The 13990-nt window shown below is 37.1% G+C and overlaps 1 protein-coding gene across 4 annotated transcripts in view; it reads right to left on the bottom strand.

Moving 5' to 3' along the window:
* Positions 1-339: 339 nt before the first annotated feature.
* INPP4B (inositol polyphosphate-4-phosphatase type II B) overlaps positions 340-13990 on the bottom strand; it is an 807120-nt gene continuing 793469 nt past the window's right edge. For 2 of the 4 annotated variants that reach the window (XM_025386324.1, XM_025386325.1), the window contains one exon: positions 5954-6143. In XM_025386324.1, the coding sequence (XP_025242109.1) occupies positions 6011-6143 (133 nt within the window). In that variant the 3' untranslated portion in view covers positions 5954-6010. Of the gene's footprint in view, positions 6144-6184; positions 7549-13990 lie in introns of those variants that run through there. The other 2 variants (XM_025386323.1, XM_025386321.1) reach the window with 2 other exon arrangements.

Genomic DNA, 13990 nt, shown 5'->3' on the forward strand with positions numbered 1-13990 from the left:
ATGTTGGCCAGGCTGGTCCTGAACTCCTGGCCTCAAGTAATCTGCCTGCCTCGGCCTCCCAAAGGGCTGGGATTACAGGCGTAAGCCACCATGCCTGGGCAAACTGTGGTTAATCTTGCTTCCATGGAATAGTCATCCTGAAAAGTAAATTCCACTGGTGAAAATTAGATTAACCTAGCATCAATGAAAACTTTTCATTGTTAATTGCAGCCCAGTAGAAAATTAACTGGGAATTGGATTATTGTTTATGCTACATTTCTAATATTTTAATTAAAGTTAAACATTTCTGTAGTGATGAAAATCAAAACAATGTATAATAGGGAGAAAAAGACAGAAACATAAAAAATAAAAATCACATTTATTTAAACAAAAATATACACACAGTGTACAATGAATATGGTTTACACAGAACAATAAAACAAAAATGACATGTCTTAAATGCCAATATAAAATGATCAATCTATTTGTGCCTAGAAAAAATTCCTATTTTCTAGGAATACACGTTATTGGTTCATCTAAAATATATATGTAACATAAAAAGAAAACAAATGCCAACCTTTCAGATGAGTACCACAAAAATCTAAAAGTTCAATGTTAGGTTAAATAAAATAATAAAATATTCACATGAGAAGTCTGTGTATACAAAGTATTGTATGTATGCAGTGAAATGAGAGTGCCCATACAGTTATATGCAGTCAAACTTTTGAAAGTTTCATAGTTTAACATAAAATATTTTTAATGTTGATAGTGACATAAAAACATCACAAGAATTATCTAGATAATATAGCAATCTTGCCAAAATTTGAGTCAATGTTGCCTGTCAGTGCAGTAGGTCATCATTGATCATGTCCTTTCATGACCTGGCAGTAATTTAGATGATTTAAGGAATATTATCAATGTATTTACATTGTGAGTGTGAAAGGGCAACATTTTTTTTTCTTCCTAAAGAACTGTATTTACTAAAAATTATATACTTTTTGGCAAGATGTGATTTATCAGGCAACATCACTTGTATTAGGTCTTCTTTCCCTTGATACTCTCTCTCTCTGGGTACCATACTCAATTGTAAATCTTTTAAAAATTTAAAATTCTAAGTATGCATGCAATCTGTAAAAATTCCAACTCAGGGCAGCTAATTTCATTACTTTTTTTTTTTTTTTCTGCTTATGTTACCTTACTATTTTTCCTATCTCCTTGTTATTAATAGTAAAACATATGTTCCTTTTAGAAATGTTTGACTCTCTTATTTGCTTAGAAATAAAATTCAGTGAGTGATCAATGTGCACCATGATTCAGAAAAACAAATGCAAATTTCCATACATTGACTCTACACCTAATAGCTTGCAATATTTTATCTAAAACATTCATTTTAGTTTCCCATTCTTAAAGATAGTTTTTGCTATAGGTGGCATCTCTGTGAATGCAGAGCTCTAACTTAAAACTGCCAAAGCAACAAAAGATAATATATTGGGACTTTATAAGCTAAGAAACATAAATATGGGGGGAAAAAGCATAGCTTATGTAGATTGCTGCTGGGTTAAATGAATGTGAATTCACACTAAAATTGTCAATCAGCTACACATCTCTCACCAAATCATTCTTTTTAGTCGTGCATAATTTTTAAGGCCTCCAGCTACTATGATGCCTTGTGTTCAATATGTTTCCTTCCCTCTGTAACTGATGATCACAGTTTTTTTAGACAAGTTTCCTAAATCTGTGATAAAAGTTAATTTATTTCCTAAAAGACTACAAATGGTGCCTCGTATATTGAACCAAACAAATGATACACCATCCTGCTTGGAAATTAAACACCTAAAATATCTGTGGTGATTTAGCATAGTGCCAGAGTGTAATTTATTTAATGTAACAGTTTAGGTTTCAATTGAGCTACATTTATTAGAATCTGGGCACAGTAATATGTTACTGTTTTTCCTACTTTCAGCAAATGCCAAAATTATAAACTCCAAAATAGATGGTGAAGTACATTGTTAGTGATATCTGATTGGGCTAACATTTCCCTGAATTTAGCCCTGAGTTATTGCTTAGACTACAGTTGAATTGCTAAGAATTCTCCTGCAAAGCATTATCAAGAGAAAATGTGATTTAATAATTTAATTATGAATATAGTCATCAAATACGACTTTTAACCTAACAGGAGTCTTTAAAGAAGGTAAAAACCAAAACAAAATTATAGCCATCTGAAGATAAGGGATTGCATTTGATACCATTTTAATAATTTTATACTGCCTGTCATAATTTATTTCCTAATGAAAAAATAATAGATGAAGGCATTCATTGTGTGCCGGTAAATGCTCAACAACTGCCTTTCCAGGAATTAAAATTGCTAGTTCATAGCATTTGCCAGTTTCTATGGTGTAAATACTCCCACTGTGGACAGTTTCAAGCTACTAACACCATGTTAAGAATCTGCAGTCAGGAAGAGACCCATAGTAGCACAATATTGTATTCTGTTTTCACTGTAAAGATGCAATAGACCTAAACAGACTCAAGAGTCCTGATAAATAGTATAATGTAGTAAAATAATTGGGAAGTGGTATGTTTGATTATTACCTTTGTTTTCAATGTATTCCATTGTGTTTTATAATTTCACATTTAATAATGGTTACATTTAACAACTAGCTTACAAAATTTTGGATAATTTAATTACCAACTTTTATGCATCAGAACGAGCTAGTTCCAGCCCACCAGTGGTAGTGTGTCTCTTGGTACACTATCAACTTTTACATAGGGAGACGTTTGATTTGCTTGGGAAGAAAGGCATTACTTGATACAAATAAGTTTCTCTTTGCTTTTTTACCTCTTATTTTATGTAAAATGCCATACATAGTTGAAGGATAAAAAGGACGTATCCTCCATCAAATGCTAGCTTTTAAGCCTTCAGAGTTTTTCAGAAGAGGGGTTAGTCTTATAAAATAAGGGCTGGAGGCTGGGTCTGTGGAGCTCTGCCCTGCTTGGGCAGTTTGTCATTTAGTACAGTTTATCACCTGGATCAAATGGTTTCTTGACTCAATGAATTATGAGGCTGACCAAACTATGTTCAGGGATTGTTTTGGCAGAGTGTAGACAAACCTCAAGGCAATACTTAAAAGAAAAAAGCAATGACATGAGATGTAAATGAATGGTTTCCTTGTCTTTAAATATGTTTTTCCTAGGGCTCAGTAAATAACTAATCCAGAATTGATATCTGCATTTAATATCAAAGGGGAACATATTATTTTTGAGCAAAAAAGAGTTTGGAAATGTCATTTGCTCAGTTCATTTTTTGGCTCAATATGACCTCCTAAAATAGGTCTGCTGGTGTATCTTTTAAGTGAAAATGTAGATAGAATAGCATGCCTGTGGCTGTGTTCGTTCAAGAGAGATTTAAACGCTTTTTTGTTTGTTTGTTTGTTTTTAACCTTTGCTCTTTGATTTAGCCTTAATAACTTAAGAAATAGTGAAGTAGTTGTTCAAGAATTTTTGAACTGTCTCTCAGGAAAAAAGCAATATTGTTGTCTCTATGAAACACATTTTCTTAATGAAATCCACTTTTAGTTTACACCAGTATAGGCTTTCTATAAGGAAATGCAGATGACTATGCTAATGAATGAAAATTCATAAAGTATTTGTATTACAGTAAGCACTATAATTTGAGGCTTCTATATTATTTATTTATTTACTTATTTAGAGATGGAGTTTCGCTCTTGTCACACAGGCTGGATTGCAATGGTGTGATCTCAGCTCACTGCAACCTCACCTCCTGGGTTCAAATGATTCTCTTGCCTCAGCATCCCGAGTAGCTGGAATTACAGGTGTGTACCACCACAGCCAGCTAATTTTTGTATTTTTATTAGAAATGGGGTTTCACCGTGTTGGTCAGGCTGATCTCGAATTCCTGACCTCAGGTGATCCATCCATCTTGGCCTCCCAAAGTGCTAGGATTACAGGAAATCATTGAAATGTCTTTTAAAAATAGAAACCCCTACTGTTGGCTTTCTAGTTAATATTTTTCTATATTTGAGTCAAGTGGTTTCATTTTTTAAAACTACAAATAAAAATTATTGTTTATAAGAGTATTTACAGGTTGATAAATTACTTAAGGTTTCTTGGAACTCAGATTACCATTTGATATGCTGAATGAGGCTTCATAGCTATTGGAGGAGGCCTCTGTCATCCCAGCCTCTTTATCTTAAATCCAGTGGGGCATGAAAATAACCACAAATCCTACCATTTTCAAATGATATTGAATAACTGAAAGGTCGTATTTAATCACTAAAATAAAGAATGAGTTAAGAGAACATCAAGGTAATTTTGTCTATGAATGGATTCAAAGTACACAGCACATTTTCATTAAAAAGGCTGTAAGTAGTTTCGTAACTGCCTCAAGTATAATGCCTACAGGTAATTAGCTAAAATAAAAAATTGATAATTTTAGTGTAAAAAACTCCAAATGCTTACCTAAAATTTGTAGTAATTTGAAAATCTTAACCTGGGACTAGAAATGTGGTTGGAATCCTTATTTCAACAGGAATATTAGGCAAGGAGCTATCACATTCGGTATGGAAAGCATAATATTATCCATTGATCATAGCTAAGAGAGGGCTTAATGAGCCTCTGTTATTTTCAAGGGAGATTTATGCTTTGGATAGCATGTTCTTCTAATGAGAAAGGAACAAGAATAAATTTGTAAAATTTGTAGGAAAAAAGTTTCATTCATTCAGACTTTTGTACTCTTAGTTTCAATTCCAGTGATAAATCCTAATTTCTTTTTAACTAACTAGCATTCTCCCTTAATTTTCATGCATATTTAGCATAGCAATTTGGAGAAGGGACAAACCACAGGCTAGAAAAGTAAGAAGAGGTTGTAATTCTGATTTTGGAACTCTTTTGCTGGGTGATTGGGGGTGATTAACCTTACCCATTTTTGAATACTGGTATTATACAAGATGATTTTTAAGGAAACTTCTACTTTGGCATTTTGGAAAACTTATAAATGTTGTTATTTTACTGAGTAAGGGCAAGTTTGAAATTCAGGGTAACAGAAAATAATTGTTTTACTTTATCATTTGTTGTGGTTGCATACGTTTTAAAGGCTTATTAACATATACAAACCTATGCCATAACTGCATGCTTATACCAAGATGACTGCTAAAAAACATCTCAGAGACACCTCACTGACATTCATGAACTTCACAACATAAAGTTCAGGCTGATGGGGATTTTCATTTTGGGTATCAAAATGTTCATTTTTATTTTCTTTGCAATTTTAGATCATTGCAGTGTTTTGCCTATCACTCTATTAAATGTTCTATATTGCTACAGTCACAGCTAGATCACGCAACCCAAGTCAGAGTTCTGAAAAGATGCCATGGTTTTGAAAGGTCTGTTGACTGCTTTACTCACTTCATGCATATGCCTGTTGAAGAGGAAGAGTCACACCTTGACTGGATGATAGAGATCATTGTGGAACATACCTGCAAACTGCCTCAGTATTCCAGATCACGAGTTAACTCTACCTAATTGAGTGGCTACACGTTTTCTTTTAATCCCTTATATTGATTCTCAGGTTGACTGTGTTCTCATAGGTTATTAAGTTGTATCACAAAAAAACTCTGCTCCTTTTCCCCCTCTCCTCTCCTCATTTGGATGGACAGTAGTGCTCTCTGAATCACCCCTAGTCCTACTGAAATGATCCATGTTTCCTCAGAAACATTTAAATACTCATGAATGAAATTTATACTTTGTGAACCAATCACAATCAGCTAGGCTCAGCACATAGAAACTTAGAACTAGAAATGACAGTACTGAGTCATGTAAGATTTTTTTAAATGGATTTCTTTCAGAGTAATATGCTGACAATGAATTCAAGTAGTTCCTAGATTTTGGCAAACATCTGTGATCATCTCCCCCACCACAAATTCATGACAATAAAAACAAACAAAAAAGACCAAGGTGAAGATTATCCAACTGAAATGTATTTGTGTTCCTGTTTATTAACATGTTGGTAAACTTAGGTGTCAGCTTTTCCATAAGTCCCCTCTGGAGGTCTGTAGTACTTGGGGAAAGCCATCAGCTGTAGCATGTTGAAAGCATACTTTCTGCATTTGATATTCTTCAGTACATTCTCTATGCGGCATCCTTCTCTGGTGAAAGGGGAAAAAGTACAACTTCATGAAACACAGAATAAATAAATATGCTTTATTTGTTTAATGCAGAGTTGCAGCAACAGTCCAAGTAAAAATAACAAAGATTCAACTCTACATTTTTTTTTTTTCCACAAGTGATGATACATCTTACAAAATTAAATCCTAGGCCAGGCCCAATACCATTATTGCCCTCTGAAAGAGATGACTTAAGTCTCTTTACTCTTAACAGACATTTAAAATTTAATAAACTCTTTAAATATAATTGGCTCCACAATACAGCTCCACTTTAGTTTCATAAATATATCTGCCATTTTATAACATTTCCACAAATTAATTTCTCAGTCTCTTTAAAACACATTAAAATCTATATGTAGCCCTAAGGATGCAGGTTCTAGAAATAAGGCATTTAATTTATTAAGTCTGGCCCTATAGATTTTTAAAGAAAAGTTTCATCTCTATTTTAATTTTATTATTTTAGCTGTGCAAGGGAGAGAGAAAATGGCTTTCTGAACAGCCTGGGCCAAGTCTCAGCTTTATAAAGGAAGAGTGCTTGTCCACGGACAGTACAAAAGTCACAAGTGCTGGGAATGGTACATCAAGACACAAACAAGACCTTGTTAAAAAGAATAGAAAAGTCCTCTGAAAGCCAAATCAACCCAAACAAGAGATACAAACAGGTAATTTAATTACAAAACATAAATAGCCATTCTCTCCATAAAGTTACTTGACAGAAAAGAGTTAATTGCAGCGAAGAAGTAAAACAGGTTAAAAAAAAATTTCTATCAGCAGATGGCATCTATGATATTAGCACAGTGGAAATAAAGTCTGCAACCTCCCACATCTCTAGAACTTGTCTCAGGGTTTCAGTGTTTGTGCAAATTCAGTCTTAATTTCTTTAATAAATTTAATGGGATGAGGACAGGAGGTTCAGAACTTCAAGCTTTCAGGATTCTGTTCTTTGTCTTATTCCAAAGACAGTAATTTAAAAATTCTTCTTGAGCTAGTTAACAGTGGGAAACACTTTTCCATGAACAAAAGAGCAAAATAATCCACTTAATGCATAGTACTTTCTGTTTTTCAGATTTTAGGAAAAACAAACAAAAACACAAATTAAACATTTTCTTTTAAATTCTGTGAATTTGAAAATGTAAAAATATTACAGCATTGTCCCCATGATTTAAAGTTCATTGTCATTTGTAGAAAAGAAAAAGGAATACAACATAAAACTTATTGGTATTTGGCTAAGAGCAATGCCAGACTTAAAATAAGCCACACAACTAGCAGGTGTGAGCTGACAAGCAGCAAGGCGACAGGATAGAAGTGTCGAGAAGTTGGCTTGTTATCAGTTAGACAGCCTGTTTCAGGATCATCGGATTCATTCAGTGCTCCCTGGGTTTGTCTGCTGTTAAATGAGGGGAAGTTAGGGGAGAAAAGAAAATAGTATAGAGTTCACACAGTAAAAAAAAATTCAACCTTAAATATTCTGAAATACAATGCACTATCTTACATAACACAACTGTTTCAGATGAAATCTTATGGTAAATTTCCCCAAATGCACCTTGTGTATTGTTTTCTCATTGTACTACATGGGCGAAGGAATTAAAACAGGAGATTCCTTTAGCTCTTTGTGCAGGAAGGAAGGGAGAAACACTGTAATGATGTTCACGTGAGTTGACTATGTATGTACAAGGAAGAATCAAATAAGCATAACAGCACCAAATCAAGACTATGAAATAAGTAAACTATGGATTAGCTCATGAAAATAATCTGATAACTACATCTCTAGAAAATGAAATGAGCAACACAGGATGTAGGGAAGCAAACCAATGTGTCTGGCATATGTAAACATACCCTCTACTGGCATTGCACCTATATAATGTATTTAAAATTATAAAAATGATTTACTGAAATGGCACGATCTTTAAAATGAACAGGACATCTGACATGCCATCCTTGCCAGCCACAATATTAGTTTAATAAAATCCAACTCAGCACCCTTCTGTTAGTTCAGCTCATAAATTACATCGCCTCCTGCTCATCTTCCTTAGATAGGGACAAATCTATCTCCTACAAACACTTCATCTGAAAAGAGATCCATATTTACAGGGTGATACCTCAGAAAATAAAAGACTTCATTTTTAGATTGTTTACTTTCCGTGTAAGTAAATAAAAGTAGGGGGTTGGTTTGTAATTCTGCTTAAAAGCAGCTCCAATTATGGCCAGTCTGAAATATACCATATTGATATAAACTGACAATAAAATAATGTTCTATGCTCTAGTTCATCAGTATTCAGAGTATTAAGAATCTCAGTCACATTCAGTGGTTAAGGGTGGTATATTCTCTATTAGCTCTCCTACGTTTTCAGGCAAAAAAACTGATTGTGGCTCAGTCTTATGAAATAAGTGTGGAACTTTTCAAAGGAAACTTCTAATGAAGATCCTTAGTTATGGCCAATTTCTAGCCCTTTGCAATCCCCAAACAAGTCCTATATAGAAATTTTTGACCAGGCATTGACCATGCCAGTGTCAGCATTTACACAAATATCAGTCATAATTATTTCAAACAACATGAATTAGTTTAAAACACCAAATCAACAAATCAACCATATTGTGCTGTGCTCTGTTATAGCCTCATGGTTTGGTAGGACCTAAGAACTATGTAATCAGTGACAAAGTAAAAGATTGTTTGGAAAACAAATGGTTTATTGAGCAAAAGGGGGTTTACTTTGGATTTACATTTATTCCTATTGTCAGTTGTATGAGTAACCTGGTTATTATTCAACTTTTTCCAGCACACCAGGTAGAAAATATACAGTATTTTGGCATTGATATTTTTGAATGTGATTAAGAAAAGCTCCCCTGTTTTATATTATTTCTCTTATTGGCTTCAAATCCCTAATCGTTAATCCCAGAGAAACAGTTTATTCATTTGTTCAACCCAAAGCTTTTAGTGTCTACTATGAACTAATTGTGCTGTGTAGGCACTGGGCATACAAGGTTGGATACATCAGATAGAGATTTCTGCATTCATAATGTTTATTTTTGAGTTGGAGGAGGGGGAATAGAAAAATAAGAATAACATCTGATAAAAGCACCGTGAAGAAAAGTAAAGCAGAAGGGAGTTTCGTGCGTGTGTGTGAGAGACAGAGGGAGAATTTTAAATAGGAAAGTTAGAGAAGTTCTCACAAGAAGGTAACATGTGATCACTGATTGAAGATAGAAAGGGGAAGAGTGATGTGGATGTTCAAATTAATTTTTCCGTTGAGTGAGTAGTGCATTACCTAGTAACTTCCTGATATAATGGCACTGGAAAGTTTAGGCTGGAGGACAAAGGGGCATGAAGGAATACGGGGAAGGTGTTTTCTGCCTGGCTGGGTCTCAGGGGGAAAGCCCAGGCTCCCAGGGGCAGCAGAGAGGTGGGGAGGGAAGTGACCTGAACTGGTGGATGGCAGACCCAACCGGAGGACAGACTCTACAGTTATAAACCCCACTTCCATTATAGAATCCAAATAGAGACAAGGACACTAAGACCCCTGAGGGTAGCAGTTTGAATTTCCCCTATAAGAATCCCCCAAGATGATCTTGGAAGGAGGGCACATAGATCTCAGAGGTGGTTCTAGATGGCTCACTGGAGCAGAGGACAAAAGTATGAGAACTTCAATATTGCCAATAGGTATCTCATTCTATTAAAATTACTCTTTTTCATGTATTTCAAACAGTATATATTAGGAGAATAGCACACATAGAAACCGCTGTGATATAGTAGATCAGAGCACAGACTCTGGAGTCAGATCAGCTGTTTCAAGCTTGATTCTATCACTTGCTGGTTGAGTGGCATTGAGCATGTCATTCTGTATGTCATGTCTCTATTTCCTTATCTGTAAAGTGGTGATAACAATACTACATCATAGAACTGCTATGAAGTAACTTATGTAAGTCGATTCTTACAAAGTTCTTAGAACAGAGAATGCCTACAGCAAGCATTCAATAACTTATGTCATTTGTATATCAATAAATAGGTACATCCTGGTAGTGTACCTAGAAACATTTTAACTAGTATGTTCCCTCCTGCCTTTTTTCCCCCACAAAGACTCCAGATTCTGTTTAATGCATGGTAAAGAAAAATATCACCAGGCCCTTGGGGGTAGCAAGAAAAAAACCCTAAAACATGTGCTTTGCAGAGAGGAACCCTTATTCCCATGGAAAAGAAAAAGAAATCTGAACAATTGCTCATCTGAGGGCCATGTGGGTCTCCAAGGAGGCTTTGTACCATGCATGCTTCCTGTAATCGAGGGGTAACCATTGTTAACCTGGCCAATTCAGCAAAGAGGGAAAAGTCAAATTTCACATGGAAGGCTGGTCCATAAACTGGGTTCTGCGCACGCTGTGTGTCTTACCCAGTAATTACCTTCACATACAAGTCAGACACATTCCTCCTCCGCTGTGCCAGCCACACCCTCTGGACCATGGGCCAGTGGTCATTTCCAGCAGCAGAGGCTTGAGGGCAAGGCAGGGTTGGAAGGAATTGCTGTAGTGAGTGTTGTGACAGTACCAGCCAATGTGGGGGAAAAAAGCATCAAGCCAATGCCTGGTTGGGGTCAGTTCATGAGGGTCTGTAGGTCTCCTTCAGGGATCATTAGTGCTAAAAGGAACCTCTAGAGGTCATTCTGTGCATTCCTCAACTTCCTTTGGGTCACTTTCATACATGGTTTTCCTTGCAGGTCTGATAGATTTTTCAAGAAAGAACATGCCTTCAGCTTCTTTTTATCTCTCTCTGTCTTTTTTTTTTTTGAGACACGTTCTCTATCATCCAGGTTGGAGTGCAGTGGTGTGATAATGGCCTGCTGCAGCCTCTATCTCTCAAGCTCAAGTGATCCTCCCACCTCAGCCTCCCGAATAGCTGGGACTATAAGTGTGCACCACCATGCCTAGTTAGTAGTTAATTTTTGTATTTTTTATAGAGATGGGGTTTCACCATGTTGCCCAGGCTTGTCTCAAACTCCTAGGCTCAAGCAATCCTCCTGCCTCAGCCTCCCAAAATGCTGGGATTACAGGCATGAGCCACTGTGCCTGGCCTCTACTTCATTCTTATTGAGTACTGATACTCTACTAATCAGGCCAATCGGCTAACATTTCAGGGAATAAAGTCAATAGCTTGGTTACTGTACAGTCCATGGTAAACATTCAGCCCCGATTATTGACAGTGCTAAGGCTGAGAGACCCTGCCTTAGCATGAGACTCTCTCTATATACATATAAATACATCAACTATAACCTATACATATAAATACATCAACCATAACCTATACATATAAATATATCAACTATAACCTATCTATCTAACCTTTTTATAATTTAAAAAAGTAGTTTACAACCAAGTGATGTTACCCAGAGAGATTGGGCAATATCTGGAAAGACTGTTGGTTGTCATAACTATAGGAGTGGGGGTACTGCTACTGGCATCTTAGTAGGTGGGGCCCAGGGATGCTCAACATCCTGCAATGCATAGGACAGTCCCTGCCACAGTCATCCAGCCTGAATATCACTGCTGGCATAGCAGAGAGGCTGGGCCCCGGCTCTTTGTATTTCATACTTGGCTCTGTCCCAATGATCCCCTTTTACCTCTCTCTTTCCACATCTCCTGTCTCCATCAGGAATTCTTTTACTCATGCAACCCCCATAAACAATGCCCAACTCCCTTCCAGCCCTCAGTTCCCCACAGCCTGACTCATCGCAGCCTGCACAGCCAGGCTCACCACTGCCACCCTTCCTCTATCCCTGCTAGTCTACCTTCACAGACATCAAGCATCACATGGGACCCCTTCCCTCGTATCCAGACCACTTCGGTCAGGAAACCATATATTTGTTTTATGATGTCTCCTGCTCAGAGCACCAGGCACCTCCTCCTAGCCACTCCAGTCACGTTCATTCTCACCCTTGTTCACTCATAACTAACTTCCCCTGTCCTTTCTAAAGTATGGCTCTAGTAGCATCAGTTTCCTGCTGGAAGCTTCCATGGCTTTTCTAGGCCTGCTAATGAAGTTGATCTCTCCTGGCTGGGACACCCTCGTCCCTGTGAGTACCAATTCTGTGACCTGGAAAACACACACACACACACACCCCCCATCTCTGACTAGTTTGCCCTCCTCACTTCTTGCATAGCTCCATCAAGTACCACTGCTTCCAGGAAGCCCTCCAGGCCTGTGTCTGTGTCTCCCTGTCTCACTCATCTTTCTGCCTCTTAGAAGCACTCAGCAGGATTTGTCTAAGGCTCACATCCACAGGAGGAGGCAGGCCAGCAGCCCCACTTGGCTAAACACGAGGGATCTGGAGGCCAAAAGTCTGCCTTCAGATTCTATCTGTCCTCTTAGTTCTGCCTGCTTGAGAGATTTGATTTGTCTCTTCAAGCCTCCATTTCCCTTCTTGGAAAGTGAGGTTAGGACGAATGAGATTGTCCCAACGTAGGTGCACAAAAAGCGCTGGCTTGCAAAGTCGCAGAGATGGGTTGGATGGGACACATGCTGTGAGCCGAGATATTTTGTGCACCTACATTGGCACCTTTTAAAATGTATTTCTCTAGAATCTTTTTAACCAGATAAAGGTACTAGTCACCTAGAACCTTTTTAACTGGTAGAGATGTATAATCAAACAAGGTTGCAAGCCACTGACCTCGCCCACTGGTGTTCAAAAGTGGATGTACCAGGGTGTGGGTGGAGGAGCAGAGGGCCAGGACGTGCAGCTTGATCTTACCAGCAGCAATTGTTTATGTACCACCCCAAGCCATATTTGGGTAAACAATAGTCATACTTATTTCAAGCAGATGACACAGCAATTTGAATTATACCAAATAAATCATGCTGTGGTCTGGTTGCAAACAATAGTTGAAAATAACTGATCTACCTCATGCTTCAACAATTCTGGCAATGAGGAGAAAACGCTTTCAAATAAGTTCATTCCACCCACAGTCAGCTGTGGAGGGGTTCAGTCACAGAACACACATGCAGGCATGTGTTGGGGAGCTAGAGAGAGGGGCAGGAGGAGGCAAGATATAGTTATTTTTTAAAAATCTTTCAACTTTCAATTTAGATATGGGGGGTACATGAGTAGGTTTGCTATTTGGGTATATTGCAACTGGACAGTGAGCTTAGTACCCAATAGGTAGATTTTCAACCACTCTCCCCTCCTTCCTTCTCCCCTCTAATAGAGTGCAGTGTCTACTGTTCCCATGTTTACGTCCGTGGGTGCTAAATGTTGAGCTCCCACTTACAAGTGAAAACGTAGTGTATTTGGTTTTCTTTTCCTGTGTATTGTGGTTGCTATTATCATTAATATTATCCTAGCACTACCTCCTAATCTGTCCAGTTTTAAGGTGAAGGCACATCTTAATAACTTTATTGAAATCTTGATTCCTTTTCAATGTCTCCTATTAGGAGAGAAGGACAGAATCATCTATCAACCAATCAATCAATAATCATAGTATAACTATCACATGCTGATTATAAATTTAGCTTAACATATTAGCCACAGTTTATCAATATAATAGTAGAGAAATATTCTTTCTCAGTAGAGCCACCCTACAGATGTTCCTCCTGGCTGAGGAGTAGAGCATTCGAAAGTCTGAAAAGTAATTTGAAAGTGTCTTAGAATGGTCCTTACTCCAAATACAGGGGACTAATTTATGACAGACGGCTTTATGTTCTACAGCTGCCAAATCTGCATGTTGTATTGTCTTCCAAGTAAAAATCACTAAATTAAAAGGTTTTGGTTTTTGTCATGGAGGGACAGTTTTACATTGGAATTAATTTGTTGTTTATTAACTTCCATTTCTGGAAATTAGAATAACAC

The sequence above is a fragment of the Theropithecus gelada genome, chromosome 5, assembly GCF_003255815.1.
Source record: "Theropithecus gelada isolate Dixy chromosome 5, Tgel_1.0, whole genome shotgun sequence".
NCBI classification, from domain to species: Eukaryota; Metazoa; Chordata; class Mammalia; order Primates; family Cercopithecidae; genus Theropithecus; species Theropithecus gelada.